At 45.8% G+C, this 18,416-nt stretch overlaps 1 protein-coding gene across 3 annotated transcripts in view; it reads left to right on the plus strand.

Moving 5' to 3' along the window:
• XPO6 (exportin 6) overlaps positions 1–18,416 on the plus strand; it is an 81,036-nt gene that overhangs the window by 21,504 nt on the left and 41,116 nt on the right. For all 3 annotated transcript variants that reach the window (XM_060172737.1, XM_060172735.1, XM_060172736.1), the window contains exons 3-7: positions 3,002–3,114; positions 4,184–4,381; positions 8,180–8,339; positions 10,790–10,867; positions 15,166–15,619. In XM_060172737.1, coding sequence (XP_060028720.1) covers positions 3,002–3,114; positions 4,184–4,381; positions 8,180–8,339; positions 10,790–10,867; positions 15,166–15,619 — 1,003 coding nt within the window. The remainder of the gene's footprint in view (positions 1–3,001; positions 3,115–4,183; positions 4,382–8,179; positions 8,340–10,789; positions 10,868–15,165; positions 15,620–18,416) is intronic.

Genomic DNA, 18,416 nt, shown 5'->3' on the forward strand with positions numbered 1-18,416 from the left:
TCCCGCCACATCAGCAGTGTTCATGAAAGCACACTGTGCACTAGACAGCGTGCTGCCGCGCCAGACCTCTGCCCGGGACATGTAACGCCCCGGCCCCAGGGTTGTCCTCTTCCTCCTCTCAACAGAAACTGGTGCTTCTGCCCAAACCCGAAGGCTGGTCTCTTGGAAGTCTGCACTGACCTTTCATCTACTGTTTGCCCTCCTTCTCTCTGTGCCTCAAGATGTTGGGGGCCCCATTTCTCTGCCCCACTTTAGAGCCCCTAAGTTTTGTTGGCTACAAATGTCGGAGCTGACTGGCATTTGGGTTTCCTGGTGGCAGGTGGATCTTTGGCTGCAGCGACTTCCCCTTGCTTCTGCTCGTATCACATCAGCTTCTGGAAGATACTAATTTCTTATCTCTTCTCTTTTCCTTTTCTTTGTGTACTGGAATCTCAAGCATGTATGATTATGTTGCTCCTTGATCCCTATTCCCCCCCCCCCCCGTCCAAAATTCTTTTAATTTTAGAGTGAAGAAAAGAGACAGATAGAGATGCCATAGCACTGCTGCCACCCATGGAGCTTCCCCTGGTGCCATAGTATTCCCATGTGGTGCTGGGGCTCAAACCAAGGGCCTTGCTCATGGTGGAGCACACACAGTCTACTGGGTGAGCTATCTTCCAGATAGTCTTACTTTTATATTTGGTGGTTTCTTTTGGGCCTGCCCTGTCCATGCCTTTCTTCCCTGGGGGAAGGACACTGTGGAGAATAGAGATACTTAGAGCTTGGGGAGCTGCCACAGTGGAGAACAAAGCATTTTATTTTTAATTTTTTTAACTTATTCATTTATTTTCCTTTTCATTGCCCTTGTTCTTTTATTGTTGAAGTTATTATTGTTGTTATTGATGTCGTTGTTGTTAGATAGGACAGAGAGAAATGGAGAGAGGAGGGGAAGACAAAGAGGGGGAGAGAAAGACAGACACCTGCAGACCTGCTTCACTGCTTATGAAGTGACTCCCCTGCAGGTGGGGAGCTGGGGCCTCGAACCGGGATCCTTAGGCCCATCCTTGCGTGTCGCGCTGCAAGTGCTTAACCTGCTGCGCTACTTACTGACTCCCAGAACAAAGCATTTTAAGCATAAGTTAGGTGAGAGAGGTTGAGCCCAGCCGGTTTTGGAGAGCTGCTCTTCTTTCTTCGCTGGCTTCTCTGTTTCCCTGTTAGTCAACTGTCCCCAGAGTGTGAGCTCCCTTGCCAGTTTTATGCTTTGTAAGTAGAAATAACCATGCCTTTTTTTTTTTTTCCTTTTAACCCAAGAAGATAGAAGAGCCTTTCCATCCAGTGATCAGGCTCCTGTAGCCCAGCACTAATTCCTCTCAAGTCTCCTACGTACTTTTGGCTTTTTTTTTCTCTTAGTTTTGGTTTGCAAAACAAATATTTGCCCATCTTCAGCATTTTTGAATTAACAGTGGAGCCTTTCTGAACATGTTCCTGTTCTAATCAGATTTGAAAACAGCTTTAACTACAAGTGTCTAATTAAATAGCAAGCTGGGGGAATCCGGGGGTTTGCTTCTGCATAGTGGGTGTGCCTCAGTTCGAGGCTCTTTGTTCCTAGTCTTTATCTGAGTGTGTGGGCTGGAGCCACTTCTGGCTTCTCTTTTATTGGTTTAGGATAAATGGAAAGTTTATCTCCTAGCTAGCTGGGAGAGCGTGAGACTGCTTTCGTTATAGAACCCCCCCACCCCCACCCAAGGTGTGTAGACACGATCACGCTGTTAGCAGCTTGTACAGTGGATGCTGGGAGCAGAGATCCGAGACTCCCACTCCCAGCCGGAGCATAGTCTTTGTAGCCTGACTTTGTCGCAGGGATTTCTGGCAGCTTTACTTTGTGTGTGACAAGTCCTCAGCTTCCTCCCTTGGGTTTGTAAGGGGGCTGCCCCACTGCGTTTGCCAGGGCCCTGACTGAAGATGTGGTGAGGGCTTGAGCAGCTCTTAGAACAGGTTGCCCTGCTTCCTGCATTTCTGGAGACTTGCCAGCACAACTCTTGGCTTGTTGCCTTTGTATTTTTATTAGTGATTTAATAATGATAAACTAGATTGTGGGATAAGAAGGTTACAGTTCTCACCACCAGAGTTTCGGGTCCCCTCCTCTTCATAGGAAGGTTCCCTATTCTTTATCCCTCTGGGAGTATGGACCAAAGAGCTTCACGGGGTACAGAAGATGGGAGGTCTGGCTTCTGTAATTGCTCCTCTGCTTGACGTGGGCATTGACAGGTCGACCCATACCCACAGCCTTTTCCTCTTTTTATGCTATATTTTGTGGCATTGCAAGTGGGTCAAGGTGGCTAGGGGACAGTATGTCCAGAAGCAAGGTAACAGACTGTGGACACTGGTGCCTCCAGCAGCCCGAGGAGAGAGAGAATGAATATTTCTCCCCACTCTGGTGACCGTGGTTGCTCCCATAGTCCCTCGCTGTTTGCTCCCATTACCAGCCTTTGCTGGGTGCTGATGGTAGCCAGCTCAGTGAGAACTAGCCTTTTTGAATTAGCTTGCATCTTGTCCTATTTTCTGTAATATTTTCTCAATCTTATCCTGATTCTCTAGCCTTCATTCTGTGTGTGTGCATGTGCATGCGTGTGATGGGTGAAAGACACACATACTTCATATTTCAGAGGAAACGAGTTACTAGCTACCTATCACCAGTCAGGTGAAGTGACTGTCTTAGAAGTGCCTGCCCACTGATTAGATTAAGAAAGAACTTTAATGATAAAAGATTCTCAGCCTAAAACAGTGCCCACAGCAAGACATTTACTCATTTCTAGTAAAGACATCATGTTCGTGGTCACCTTTTGTCAAAAAAATTGTTTGGCCTGTGTCTTCTTTCTTGAAGAATCAGCTGGATTTTGTAGTTGGTTTTGACACCGCTTATTATATGGAAACAAGTTTTAAAAAGACAGTCTATCTTCGTATTACTGTCATGTGTTTTCATAGTCTCTTGTTTTTCCTTGTTGCTTCTTAACCTTTTCAGAGGAACTTCTTAATAACTTTGCCCAGCAAATAGGAGCCTGGAGGTTTTGCCTGTATTTTCTCTCCAGCACAAGGAACGACTATGTGATGATGTACAGTTTAACGGTTTTTGAGGTAAGTCGCTAACTTTCTGCTGTTCTGAAGAGCATTCTGTTGTCATGTTGCCATGCCTTTGGCATGGACTTTGTGCAGGTGGGAGACAGTGGGGTCTCAGCTGGGTGACCCCTCACATACTCTTCATCAAAGTGGCTGGAAACATGGGGGTACCTTCCTATCTTTAACCCCAGAAAAGATGAGGTTAGGTAGGAAGGTTACTGGTGGCAACATTATTTACATGTGATTATTATTATTATTATTATTTTATTTTTAAATTTTTTATTTAAAAAAGGATTAGTGAACAAAAGCATACATGTGATTATTTAAAAGATAAAGATGAAAAAAAGTTTGGGAGGAAGGATGATACTCACACATTAGCATTACAATTGTAGATTACCAATTCTCTCTGTCAGCCCTCTTCCAGTCTCTGTCTTTGCACATCTTAAAAAACTAATTATAATGCACATGCCATTGTATACGCCCTCCCGCTTACCTTTAAATCCCCCCCCTCATATTTGGTGGGGACTGGAGTAGGGGGAGTCATACAGGGAATCACCTAGGGCTTATAACACCATTGGTGAGTGGCCTCTAGGCAGAGTTTGGCATTCTTTTTTGAGGAGGGGGTCTGCTGGAGGGAGGGAGAGACACTGTGGTGTCGCTCCACTGCCTGTGGAGCTCCCGCTGCTGCCGCCATTGCTGCTCCGCGCAGGACTGGGACTTGAGCCCAGGGCCTTCTGCACGGTAAGGCACACACTGCCCGGTGAGCTAGCTCCTGGTTCTTTTTATAATTCTTACTGCCAATTACTCCAAACCTTTGTTTGAAAGCAGGTTTTACTATTGTTTTTTAAATTGTATTATTAGCGTGAGAGAAAGAGAAAGTAAAAGAACCAAAGCATCACCGTAGGCCGTGCAGTGCCAGGAATCAAACTAAGGACCTCATGCAGCAGAGTCCAGAGCTTTACCTCGCACACCACTAAAAGCAGGTTTTGCTTGTTTGTTTGAGGTGATAGCAGGTAACCACTGAATGAAAACCAGCTATTTTTGTATATAGATTATTAACTTAAAGGCTAATGTATTTGTTTTCCAGAATCTGATCAATAAAATGTGGCTTGGGGTCCCATCTCAGGACAAGATGGAAATCCGAGGCTGCCTGCCTAAGCTCCTGCTAGCTCACCACAAGACCTTCCCTTACTTTATCCGGAACAAGCTCTGCAAAGTCATCGTTGACATTGGCCGTCAGGATTGGCCTATGTTCTACCATGACTTTTTTACTAACATTTTGCAGGTAAGGCTATACCTCAGGAAGCCCTGTTTTCCAGATAGTTTATATGTAGAGTGATTAGTTCCTTTCTTGAAGAGGAGTGTTAAGACCAGCATTTTGGGAGGTGCAGTAGTGAGGTCTTTGTAGAATAAATTACTAACTTTGTATTCTTTCTTTAAAAAAATTTTTTTTTAATTATTCCCTTTTGTTGCCCTTGTTTTATTGTTGTTATTGTTGGATAGGACAGAGAAATGGAGGGAGGAGGGGAAGACAGGGGGAGAGAAAGATAGATACTTGCGGACCTGCTTCACCACCTGTGAAGTGACTCCCCTGCAGGTGGGGAGCCGGGGGCTCGGACACCGGTCCTTGCACTTTGCGCCGCCTACGCTTAACCTGCTGTGCTACCACCCGACTCCCAGCTTTGTATTCTTGAGGCATGTTGTACCCTTGTGCAGCAGAGGAGGTGGGGGGAACCCAATAACTTTGTTAACCTCTTGTGAAATCTTGTTCAGCAAATATTTGAAAGCCTGGTAGGTCTGTACAGTGCAAGGATGAGACAGGCCTTCAGTAGCTGTAATGTAGTGGGGAGATAGCTGTGGAAACACTGACTGCCCGGCAGTGTGGTAACTGCATTCGGGGAAGGAGTATTGGAGCCCAGTGATGGCACTGGAGTCTCACCCATGGGGCTGAGGGGAGGAGTCGTGTCTTGACCACACTGTTGGCCTTTTTACCTGGCCACTGCTTCCTTTGAAGAGCAGACACTTCCTGTCCGCTAGTGAGGATTCAGAAGAGTGTTTCCAGGTGAAGTGCTTGTAGTGATGGGGAAGGCTGGCAAGCCTTCTCTTCGTCACCACCTTTCACCCTTCCCTCCCTTTCCAAGGTGACTCTGACCTCCTTCAGCCTTCATAAGTTCCCTGAAGTGGACATAGCAGTGGACTGGCAGCAGTGGGCTTGGGCCTGTGCTCATCCTCATCACAGTGACTTTAGCAACCTCGCCTCGTAGAGGAGGCTGTTTCCTTTGCGAAATGAGAGGGTTAAACAAAAAGGTCTTTAAGATGCTTTCTACCTGTATTAGTTTCTCTCTCTTTTTTTAAAATATTTATTTATTCCCTTTTGTTGCCCTTGTTTTATTGTTGTAGTTATTATTGTTGTCGTTGTTGTTGGATAGGACAGAGAGAAGAGGGAGAAGAGGGAAGACAGAGGGGGACAGACAGACACCTGCAGACCTGCTTCACTGCTTGTGAAGCGACTCCCCTGCAGGTGGGGAGCCGGGGCTCGAACCGGGGTCCTTGTGCTTTGCTGTGCTTAACCCGCTGTGCTACAACCCGGCTCCTTAGTCTCTGTTTCTTAGTAGTGGGAGCCAGCCTGCAGCATGAAGACCATGTTAGATTGTACCCAACTGCTGACATTTCTGTGGGTAATAAAACAGACCTTTTCTTCAGGTTTTGGTAAATAAGACTAAACTGGTTCTGGAGTAAGCTTCACCATAACAGTCTTTTCATTAAACATTCTTAAGAGGATATATATTTCCTCCTTGCAGCCAAGAGTGCATAGTTTGAGATTTATTTACTTACTAACAGTATCAGACCATCACTCCGGCATGTGGCAGGCCAGGGACTGAACTTGGACCTCGAGGCTTTAAGTCAGTGTTCTCGTCACCTTGCCACCTCATTGGACTGTTTTTTTTTTTTATTATTATTTTAAATATTTTAATCATTTATTAATGAGAAAGAGGAGAGAGAGAACACCAGACATTACTCTGGTACATGTGCTACTGGGGATTGAACTCAGGACCTCATGTTTGAGAGTCCAGTGCCTTAGGCACTGCGCCACCTCCCGGACCACCTTGGACTATTTTTGAAGTTCTGTGACAGTTGACTGGGCCATCTCTGCAGTTTGTGTGGTGGTTTGACAGCTACCATAAGAGGCAGAGAGGAGTCGATTCAGGCCTCCAGAAAACCCCCTGCAATTCTCTATGTTGGTTATTCTCTTTCTAAGCCACCAGAGGAAGAAATTGAGGTGAAGTCAAAATCACCTTCCTGCCTCCACCCCTTTTTATGTACCCTGCAACACACACCCCAGCTTTCTGGCATCTCTTCTGAGATCTACTGAGTTGGACCTGCCATCCCATTGTACTTTGGCCAAGTGATTAAGGGGCAGCTGGCGTAGGATGTAATTCCCATTTCTTCTCTGATTGGGTGATGCAGTAAAATTGTTGAACCTTTTCAGAAGCTCACACTAAGAATCTGAACCCGATGGTGCAGATTCTCTGTTAGAATCGTTTGCAGCAGTTTGAATTATATATGTGAAAGCGATAGGGGAAATAGCGTAATGACAGGCTTTCTGGACAGAGCTAGTGAATAGGAATATCATGTTTTACAAGACTGTGCTTTCAAGAAAGAATAATTTTCCTTTTATTAAATTTTAGCTCACTTCTTGTCTATCCCCCCTTCTCCCAAATGGTGAGATTGTAAGATTTTTTTTTTTTTCAATTTCTGGGGAACATAAAAGCATTCCATATCTCCAGGAAGATAGCCAGGTGGAATATTTTTGTTATTATACATCATTCCTAGCTGGGAATGTAAGAACAAAACTTTGGGGGGAAAAAAGAAAGAGAGAGAGAGAGAAAGAAAGAAAGGAAAGAAGGTGGGTAAAGGGGAAAGTCTTGAATCATTGAAATTCTAGGGGTGCTTATGCAGAGTCTGTTTTATTTTACTATGTGAAGAACTTTTACTGAAGGGTTTCTTGCTCCCTTCCTACATACCCTGAATTTAACCTGGCTTTAGAACTTACAGAAGCTGAAGAGAACAGTTGTGGTGAATCGTAGCATTTAAGAGAACTGACATACTAGACAGCACTGATGATGCTAAGATTCATTGCTAAGATTTCACAGTGTGGCCCCTGGGGGCAGTTGAAGTTATCGTATGCTCCATGACTTAGTACACTTCTGCCTCTTTGGGAACAGACTTCTCCTTGATCCGCAACTGGAAGGTATTTTCAGAGAAAAAGAAAGTGCCCCATATTTCTTGAAGGGAGATTGCACGCTCCGTCTGGGTGACTCTTACCAGGGAATGAGCTATATTTAAAGCAAATTACCATGAAAGCAAGTAGCCACACATTTGATTTTAGCATAGAACAGGGAATTTCAGTGACAATTCACTTATTTTTGCCACTTCTAGAAATTAAGGTTAGTGTAGAGTTTTAGAGTTCTGTGAAAGTGATTCAAAAGCTACAAGTAGAGCACCCTCCTTTGCCTCCGTCTCTTTCATAAGGCAGCTTCTCAGTGTCAGAGTGGGTGTCCTACGTGATAGGAAAAGTGACTCAGTTTGCCGTGTGCTTATTTGCAAAGTCAGAGCCATAGGCGTGGTGTAAGGACGTGAATGCACTTTTTGCCCTGCCACATGTTTAAACTTTGAGCAGCTCTGATGAAGTATGCAAAGCTTAGTGATGACAAGCAGCATTCACATCTGGATGTTAGAAAGTTGTCACGTAGTAGTCTGCATCTTTCCAGACACTGATCTCTTAACCCGGTTAAGGTAATCATGACTCTGTTGGAAACTGAACATGTTACAGAAGTTGTCATGTGAAGTATACAAAAGCACTGCTTTCAAGTTCAGACCTCTAAGATTGTTTTGCTTTTAAAACAAGATGAGAATATATTTTAAATGGCTAAAAAGTACAGACGTGTACTCTGGTTTTTCTAGAGCAGTGGTTGTGCTCCTAAGGTTAAACACACCCACAGGCACTTCCCAGGTTTTGTGTCCTCACTGGCCCTTAGTTTGCCTTCGGCTCTATGCAGAACTCACCACTTGTCCCCTGCAGTTGATCCAGTCCCCTGGGACCACCCCCCTCGGGCTGATCATGCTGAAGACAACTTCAGAAGAGCTGGCTTGTCCCCGCGAGGACCTCAGTGTAGCACGGAAGGAGGAGCTGCGGAAGCTGCTGCTGGAGCAGGTGCAGACGGTGCTCGGGCTGCTGACAGGTGAGGCGGGGCGCAGGGCAAGAGCCAGCTTTCCGGGCAGAGCGCGCTGGACGCCCACGGGCCTCAGCAGGTGTTTGCAGCTCGCTTTCCCTTGAGACTCACACGGATTACCTCTTGTCATGGCAGCGGTTGGCGTGGGACAGGCCGAGCCATAGGAATATGAGTGAAATGCTGATTGCACAGGCTCAGTATGGTGGGCAGCAAGCAGTTTATTTCAAGTAACCTGAATTTCAGAGCAGGAAAAGTTGCAGGCATAGGAAGAGGTGAGATCATACCATATTCTGTCCCGTGTGCCCAGGTTGTGGTTGGTTGTCGTGTTCACTTCTCTGTGTACTAGAGCCTTATGATAGTGGGAGAGTAAAGAACAGAGCGCCAAGAGGGACAGAAGGGAGGGGAGAGTGGGGCATGAGTGGTGAGGTAGGGGCCTTGTGCTGCTCAGGGAACCACCCTGCTGCGGGCCTGGCACAACGTCCAGCACCTGGACTCAGTATGGAAGATGCTCTGGGGAAAGATATCTCTGTCCGTACTTCTACCTTCTTTCTTGGGTATCCAGGAACCTCTTTCTTCTACATTCAGTTTAGTGCTTGGCATGCACTAACATTGGTTATAAGAATACTTGATCCAGAGGCAGTCTGTTTCTGTACCCCAGCCCTCAGTCGTCGCCCCCCCTCCCAAACCCCCAGAGCAGTTATTTCCTGAAAGTGCATTTTGAGACCTTCCAGCTTCCCGTCAAATGTCTCTAGTTAGGAGCCATTTCTGGTGGTGCTATGTGGATATTCTGTTTTTGAAGAATTGAGATAGATTTACCAGGTGGGGGTAGATAGCATAATGGCTATGCAAAGAGACTATCGTGCCTGAGGCTCCCGAGTCCCAAGTTCAATTCCCTGTACCCATAAGCCAGAGCTAAGCAGTCTTCTGGTTAGGAAAAAAAAACAACAAAAAACGGGCTGGGTTAAGCGCACATAGTGCAGAGCACAAGGACTAGCACAAGGATCCCGGTTCGAGCACCTGCAAGGGGGTCACTTCACAACTGGTGAAGCAGGTCTGCAGGTGTCTTTCTCTCTTCCTCTCTGTCTTCCCCTCCTCGCTTGATTTCTCTCTGTCCTGTCTAACAACAATAACAGCAACAACAACAATGGGAGAAAAATCACTGCCAGGAGCAGTGGATTCGTAGTGCAGGTAGTGAGCCCTAGTGATAACCCTGGAGGCCAGAGAGAGAGAGAAAGAGAGAGGCGATTTACTTGTTATTGAAGGTGCGGTTTAGGTTTCATCCTGGCCACCATAACAGAGCTGCCGTTTTCAAGTGTGACAGCTCAACTGTTTTTTTAATATACTCACAGGCTGTGTAACTGTCATCATTATTTCATTCTAGAGCACTTGACACATCTCCCCTGCCAACCATTGATCTGTATGGCTTTTCCTGTTCTGTACTTATGATTGATTTTACATATTTTGTTTATTTTAGTGAGAGGAAGGCCAGACAGAGTACTACTCTGGTTTACGAAAGCCATTTGCATAACCATGATGCTATCTCCTCAGTCCCTGTTCTGGACTTGCTTGACCTCATACGTTGGCTTGATTTCCTTGACCTTCCCCCTTCCCACTTAGCATTATATCTTCAAGAGTTCAGGTTGTAACAAAGAAACTGAGAACAAAATATTTTCAGCAGCCTATATGGTCACCTTATGTAAGAACACACAGAGAGGAACACAACACGGCAGAAGTATACGGCAGCATGTACTTGGGTAGAGGAAAACAGCAGACAGTTAACCAACAACAAACCTGTGGTGAGGCTTGTAGTGGGTCCACGTGTAGCCCGTCTGACAGTTTGCACACTTTCTCGTGCATGAGGACCTGGGTTCAAGTCTTTGTAACTACATGGGATCTCCGTGCAAGAGGTGGAGTTTCACAAGCAGTGGAGGAGAGGTGCTGTGGTCTCTCACCTCTCTCTCCCTCCCTCCTCTATTTCCCTTTCCCTCTGAACTAAAAAGGAAAAGGGAATTTGCCGACAGTGGTGGGTTCAAACAAGCAGACATGAAAACCACAACACAAAAGGTTATAGTAGAGGTGAGTCTTGTGCTGAGCTGAGCAAAGCTGAACTGAGCGTGCAAGAAGACTTTGTGGAGGGGATTCTGAAAGAACAGACAAGCAGCTTGCTGCCAGGGCACATCGGGACTGGGGGGAAGAGAGCAGGTGAGAGACTGACAGCGGCCACACACTCCAGCATGAAGGAGCCTTTGTGGGGCGGCCTGAAGGCTGAGGTGGACTCTGGGGTCATATGGTTTGAGTTAATTTGGGATGTGTAGGTGACACCCAGTGAGTGGTACAGAGAGGGAGGTGTAAGTACTGGTGTTTGATCGAGGATAGCAGAACATCACTTGTCTAGGTCTAATTTTTATGGCTCAACTGGATTTTTCTCCTAAACTTAATTTTTTTCCCTTTCTTGGTAGGTATCTTGGAGACCGTCTGGGACAAGCACAGCGTCACTGCTGCCACGCCGCCACCGTCCCCAACCTCAGGAGAAAGTGGTATGGCTGCCTAGTGCACTCTGCCTTCCTCTGTCTGTCTCTATTTACTTATTTTTTAGCAGAGCCCTGCTCAGCTCTAGCTTTTGATAGTGTTGGAGATTGAACCTAAGACCTCAGAGCCTCAGGCATGAGCATCTGTTTGCATAACTACTATGTTCTTTCTCTCATCTTGCACTTGGGTGTCTGAGTAAGGTAGCAATCACTTGTCGGTACAAGGCACAGATGCTGGTTCTTCTTAATCTATTTTTGGCTGTTCTTTCTCTTTTTTTCTTCTTCTTCTGAGCAGTGAGCTCTCTCAGTTCCTCGTAAGTACCTGTACTCTCAAATACTGTGAGCAGCACATCTGTTAAGAAGATGGCACCTCTGATTTTTTGCCATCACCGTCATCTGCCTCCTGCCCAGGCTGAGGTTGGTGTGAACTAGTGTGTTTGACAGTCTTCTCTGGAGTTCTGCAGGGTTGCAGGAGAGGGCTGTCCACTTGAAGGAGGGGGTGGGGCATGGAGATGCAGAGGGCTTCCTTCCCCGGTGGGCTCAGGGTAAAGTCCTGTTGCTTTGGGCAGACTGGGACTAGTGTGCAGTGGTCGGCTCTTACTTCCCAGCAGCAGTGCGGAGCAGCGGTATGATGCTAGGGGCTAGTCGCTGCCTACAACTGCATCTCAAAAGGGAGAATGCAGCTCGCCTAAAAGTGGATGCTTTGTAAGGATGAATAGAAAGAGGAAGTTGTGTCTGACCAAGAACTTTTAGTTTCTAAATCCTTGTATTTACACTAAGTGATCACCAGTGTTTGTCAAGTAGAATACAGCCTATGAATTGGCACATCTTTCTTCCTCTCAGACAAGGTGGCGTGGCTGATGAGAACTATTTCCACACCTTCTCCTTCCTCTTCTTTTTCTAAGCTTTTTTTTTTTTTAAAGAAAGCTTTATTTATTTGTGTGTGTGAAGAGAGACAGGTAATTTGGCCTGAGCATGGACTTCATCATATACGGTGCTAGTGATCGAACCCAGGACCTCATGCATGCAGACAGTCTGCTCTACCCCCTGGGCCACTTCCATAGCTTCTGCCATGGAATTTTCAGTCTTTTTCTTCTTTCTTTGCCTTCCTTTCTCCCTCCCTTTCTTCCAGAGAGTGGAGGGAAGAGAGAGAGAGAGAGAAAAGAAGAAGGAGGAGGAGGAGGAGAGGGGAGAGAGAGAGAAGGATATATATATATATATATATATATATATTTTTTTTTTGTAACAAACCTTGGTAGCAAAACTGAGGCAGCAAACTTTCATCCTCAGATTTTTGAGCAGGCTTACCAGATTTGTCTTTGTAATATTGGAATAATTAAAATAATGAAATGATGCAGATTTGACTGTGTCGGTGTGCACATTGAACTCTCCCTATAGAGTTCCGTTTCCTGTAGTAGTCTTCCAGTACAGTTGAAGACTAACTTAGCCCCCCCAGCTTCCTTAGCATTAGCAGTTTATACCAGTGGCACTGAGGTGCTTTCTGAAACCATTTCCACAACCAAAAGCTGCACTCCATTGGAGGTGCATGCCAGAGCTAACTAACTCAGGTGAGACTTGGGCAGACTTCTTTTTTCTGGAGGCCAGGCTGGGAAATACTGTGTAACAGAAACCAAGTGTATGTGCCTGCCTCTCTTGTGTTGCCCGGCTTGTGTTTCTGACGGGCGTTAGGCGAAATAAATCTGAACTGACTTGGCATTTTCATTTAAACAAAACCTAGTAATACGTCGTACACTTCATGAGTTTGCCTTATGAGCTGATGGGGTTAGGCTAGCTGTAGCTGTCAACTTCCCCTTCGGAGAGAGTTGAGTGTTTACTTGTTGCGAGGTACTTTCTTTCTGCTACAATTGCGAATGAAGTCCTCATGTTTTGCTCTGTTATTTGGACATTGCCAGTGAGTCAGTCAGCTGGTAGTGTGACACTTTTACTCGAAGCCTCTATGTGCTTAAGACACCAAGTTAAAAGAGTAAAACCTCCAGAGAACTTTAGCTTTTTGGACGATGAGCTCAGTTTCCTAGAGGAAGCTCTTTTTGAGAAAGTGTAGGGTCTGGTGAGTAAAGTGATTGACTCCTAAAATGCACTACTGAGCGAGCCGGAGCCTGTGGGCCTGTGGCTTCTTCCTCTGACATTTTCATTTCATCCTTTTTTGTCTGTCCGATCCCTCTCAGAGAATAAAGTCCAGGGACTTATTTCTGCAGGGCCGACTCTTGAATAGTCTGGTTGTATACAAAAAGGGTGGAAGGATAATTGCTACCTATTCTCCAGAGCTCTGTGAAGCAGAGGGTGGCTTTCTCGCCACTACAAGCCAGGGTCTAGGTTCCTGGTGGAACACAGTTCAAGTCCAGGCGCACTCTGGCCCAAGTTTGCTAGCCTGATCACCTCACCACCTTAGAGTCCCGGCTCTGCCACTCTGCCCAGGACACACCTCCACCACTGGCCCTGCCACTTGGAGCCCCTGGCAGCCCTGGCTCAGCCCTTCTCCTTTGTTATTCTCAGCTTGTCTTCACTTCTCTTTGCTTGAACTAATGGGAAAGAAAAAGTGAACAGAATGAAAGTACTATATTTGTTCTGTAGCAAAAATAAAGCGGCCGTATTTTTTCTGTCCACAAGATCCTTAGTTCAAATATAGCTCTCTACATCCACCAGTATCGGAAACTTCCAGGATGCAGGCTCTAGTAGAGCCCGAGTTGATGGAGACTAACCCACACCTTCCTGTTTCCTCCAAGCTCTTTTCAAATCACTTGTCTTTGTACACTTATAAATCTTTCCGTATATTCCTTGTGGAAGGACGGGGGGGGGGGGTGTCACCTGTGTGATCTCATGTTTTCCTTCCAAGTTCCATGAACAGAGTAGCTCTGCATATGGTGAGTCGAGGCCCCAGTAGAGCTCTGGTTCTCGGCTGGGGCGATGCTGTGCTGGAGGGACAGTGGGCAGCGTTGGGCTCTTGGTTACGGTAACTGAAAGGGTGGGTGCTGCAGGGATGCCGCCGGACGTCGGCAGTGCACAGGACACCCAGGAACCACTCAGCCCCAAGCACCAGCAGTGAACAGAAGACTGAATAGAAAAATAGAAACTCCAGTCAAAAAGCAGAGCTGAGGCAATCTTTGCAGGACGGCCCAGTGCCACCACGTCTGAGTGCTCCAACAGCCAGCACCCGCTCACAGGGGAGATGAAGTATATGGGCTTTGCAGACAAAATATCCTCTTCCGCAAAGAGCTCTGTCTGGGACTGCTCCAGAAAGAAGCAAGCTCTCTCTCTTCCCCTCCTTTTGTGGTTGTCCCTTGCACTTTAATTAAAATGCATTTTCGGGGCGGGGGCGGGGTGGCCTTTTCGGCAGAAAGCTGGGCCAGTTCTAACCAGGTGGAGACATTGGGTCTTCTCCTCCCCTGCTACCCCACTCCCTAATAAATGGCTGGAATCTTTGCAGAAAAGTAGAAATGAGATGCAGCTATTGATACTTCTGGAATCTAAAATACCCTAAAACGTTTAAAGTTGAGTAAAGTGATTTTCATTGAGAAACAGCACTAAAAGTTTCTTGTTTTGAGAGGGGGAATCGTACATTTTGTCCACCTAAACAGTTTATTTTTATTTTTTTTAAAGATTTTGTTTATTTATTAATGAGAAAGATAGGCAGAGAGAGAAAGAACCAGATATCACTCTGGTACTTGTGCTGCCAGGGATTGAACTCAGGACCTCATCCTTGAGAGTCCAGTGCCCTATCCATTGCGTCACCTCCCGGACCACACCTAAACAGTTTTTATCTTTGTATAATCCTGTTCCATCTTTGTGATTTATTTTATTTTATACTAAAGTGGCACTGGGAGTGAACCCAGGCCTCTGTACATGTGTGATACCACAGAGCAATGTCCCAGGCCCACTTTCCTGCCTTTTTATCAAAAGAGGAAGAAACAGGAGTGGTAGAGAGCCAGACAGATACACGACAGCACTGACAAATGGTTTTATTTTTCCCAAGTAAATAATTCACAGAGCAAAGTGGCATTATTTTACTTTGCAAATCTCTTTTAATGTGCGGCTTCATGAAAAATTGTTTTTGTCCCCTTGGGCAATTTTTATGGCGTACCTGTGAAACAAGAGAATATTATCTCTGTACTCTTTTTAAAAACACTTTTGAATTCTGCACCCTGGAAAGAGTCTTGATCCTTGGCCCAAACTGTGAATTGCTTACTCTATAGGCATGCTTGGACTTGGCCTTTTTGGAAGGAGAGTTGCTTACTTCGGCTAGTAAGGGGTTTGTGCTGTGTATCCTAAAACACGCCTTCTACTTCCAGGTGACTTACTGAGTAACCTGTTGCAGAGTCCTAGTTCAGCCAAACTTTTAAACCAGCCAATCCCCATCCTTGACGTGGAGAGTGAGTATATCTGCTCCCTGGCCTTGGAGTGCCTGGCTCATCTTTTCAGTTGGATCCCTCTGTCTGCCAGCATCACCCCGTCCCTCCTCACCACCATCTTCCACTTTGCACGCTTCGGCTGTGACATCCGGGCCCGAAAGATGGCCTCAGTGAACGGCAGCAGTCCGAACTGTGTTTTGGGCCAGGAACGTGGCCGGCTCGGTGTCCTGGCCATGTCCTGCATCAATGAACTCATGTCCAAGAACTGTGTGCCTATGGAGTTTGAGGAGTATTTGCTGCGGATGTTCCAGCAGACTTTCTACCTCCTGCAGAAAATCACCAAGGATAACAATGCCCACACCGTGAAGAGCAGGCTAGAAGAACTCGATGAGAGGTAATGCAACCGGGTGTGGGGCCGCTCGGCTGCGCCTTGAGAGGGGCCTTGGCCGCGTGTCATGTCGTGCTGCATAGAGTCTGTAATCCTCTTGGTTTCAGAATTGGGGGCTCCTGGTGAGGACCAAAAAGGTAGGTGTGGACCAGTAAGTGTAAGAGTAGCTGGAAGGGCTCGGGTGGCGAAGGGAAAGGAGTTGAGTTTATGAAGCACTTACGGACTGTGTAGGTTTGCTGTCTTTCTCCCCCCACCCCGCCGGCCCTCCCCTCACTCTCTGCCTGCAGGTCTGAGGTGGTGCGGGAGCTGAAGTGCTGCTCATAGCCAGGAACGGGAGCGGAGTTGCGGAGGTACAGGTGTTAACAGTCACCCTTTCCCGGCTGGTGCTGCTTGTCAGTCTCCCCCACCCGCCTTCTCCCAAGCTGACACTGCAGACTGTAGGAACGTTGTTGACTGTGCCTTCTCCACAGGGGCACGCTCAGCCATGGCACCGTGCCTCCTCCTCGTTTCTCTTGACTAGAGTTGGTAATGACCTAGTCTTTCAGTGTTCTAAGCGCGGACCCAGCACAGTACTCTGAGACAGTCTTGATCCCCTGCAGATGATGACGCTCCTCCCAAAATTTCCACTGTGGCCCACTCCGTGTAAAGAGAGTAAAGACAAGAGAACGCTAGGAATATTCACTAAGAACATCATGTTGACTATACGGAAACGCCCAGGCAGATCAGTTGTGCTAGATTAGTCAATATTTATAGATTGCCGGGCAGCAAAGGTGCTTCGTGTGTTAATCAATTGTCCTTGACTTGCTTTTGGTTTTAAGCTATGCAAAGTTAAGCTGCTCCCTTTTTCTTAGACTAAGTAACAGAATATAACATCAGGTATTGATTTCAGTGCCTTTTAAATTGAGCAATTTTATTAAAGTATTTCCAAAGTTATATATATATATATATATATATATATATATATATATATATATATAAGTTGGTACATAAGATTATTTTGGATGGGTTGTTTGTGAATAAGCTTTTGTATGAATTTTTTTTTTGTTGTTATCAGAGAAGAACTTAAATTCTCATATAGTAATATGTGGATTTTATTTTTCATTATCTATTAATAGCTTTCTGTTGAATTCAAAGGCATCAGCATTCAAACTCGGTTTTATATCCTTTTTAGCTTTGGTTAAGAAACATTGTGCTTACATGTGTTTTAAAAAAAAAAACAACAACACCTTCCTCGCTGTACCAACCATTATATCTAGTTATTGTGACTTTTCCTTGTGGTGTGTGATGTTTGTTATGGCCTCCACTGGTGGTATAGAAATGTCATCATGGATTATCTATGTACTGGTTTTACATGTAATTTTGTGCTCTCGGTTTTATATTTTAATCCTGTGCTTCCTCTTGCCCTGTGAAAGCTGAGAGGTGCCCGGAAGCAGAAAGGTGACCAAAACAATCCTGTGTGCTTGCTTCCTGGCTCTTGGGCCCCTCACCACTAATTCTAAACAGCTAAGTCCACTCTCAGTTCTTTAGGAGCTTCTTAACCAGGCCCTTGGCTTCTCTTCTCCTCTGCTGCCTTTGTTCTAACTTTCTACTGCTCATTAGCACCTGTACCAGAAGGTGGGCAAGGGCCAGAAAATGAGGTGACATTAAATCTGTAGTTTTAGCTACTGAACAGCCTTGTTTGTAATTTTTTTTAATTGGGTTGGAGATGAAAATAAAATCGAGATTGTGTGACATTTTGCCCATGACTTATCTTTATTCTCTGTGGGCGGAGGGGATTAAGTACAGTAAACTGACTGACAGCTGCAAACATCCATGTGACAGTACATGAATGAAGACGGGCGTTCCGCTCTTGAGCGTTAGTGATTGAGGGCGTCAGACAACAGTCTCTGTCTTTTCTCATCTGTAAACCCAATTGGCTTTAGTGCATCACTGTTTTTCAACTATTTGTCCCCATGATTCACAGAGCCATTTTCCTTTTCAAGTGAATTGTTATGATTATTACTACTGCTACTTCACCAGCGATTCATTTCTCTGAGTCTACTTTCTCAAACAGAGATGGAGAGAGAAAGAGAGGGAAAGAAAGATACCACCAAAGCTTCCTCCAGTGTAGTGGGGACTGGGCTCAAACCTGGGTCAAGGAAATTCTTTTAGAAGCTGTAAGTAAGCTTACAGAAGACTGCCCTCGGGGTCTAGGTGCCAGGACTCCCCAGGACATCTTACTGAGGGGTTGGTCCTGCTCTCCTGGGTAGTCATCTGCTCATTTATTATTTCACGTATCTTTGCCTTAAAAATGGCTTCTTGCAGTGAGGAATTTCACAGTTGCTTTTTGCCATTGTTTAATTTTTGGCTAAGGCCCACTGTGCCTCTTTACATTTTAAAAAGTCTGTCTGAAGAGATATGCCCATCTCATTTTCTAATCACCTTTTGGTATTTAGGGGCTTAAAATGACAGTTTCTGAACTGTGAGAGTGATGATGTGCCGTGTACTTAATAACAACATGTCTTATCCTTGCAGCTTTGAGCCACACTCTCCTGTGAAATGACTTTGAATGCAAATGAATTGGGGACTCATTGTGAAAAGAGCGAGCACTGGACTGGGAGTGGATGGTAGTCCTGCTCTGCCAGGAGCTGGCTGAGTGGCCTTGGGCCAGTCGCTTTACCTCTCTGGGCCTCCTGTCAAATGAAACATCAGATTAAATTGTCCCAGGCCTATCCAGATGTAACAGCCTTCCTTGCTTAGATGTGAAAGTCCCTTTTGGGATTGATTGGGATGTTCTACGCTTAGTAGGCACCAGGAGCCAGAG

The sequence above is a fragment of the Erinaceus europaeus genome, chromosome 15 (genome assembly GCF_950295315.1).
Source record: "Erinaceus europaeus chromosome 15, mEriEur2.1, whole genome shotgun sequence".
Taxonomy (NCBI): Eukaryota; Metazoa; Chordata; class Mammalia; order Eulipotyphla; family Erinaceidae; genus Erinaceus; species Erinaceus europaeus.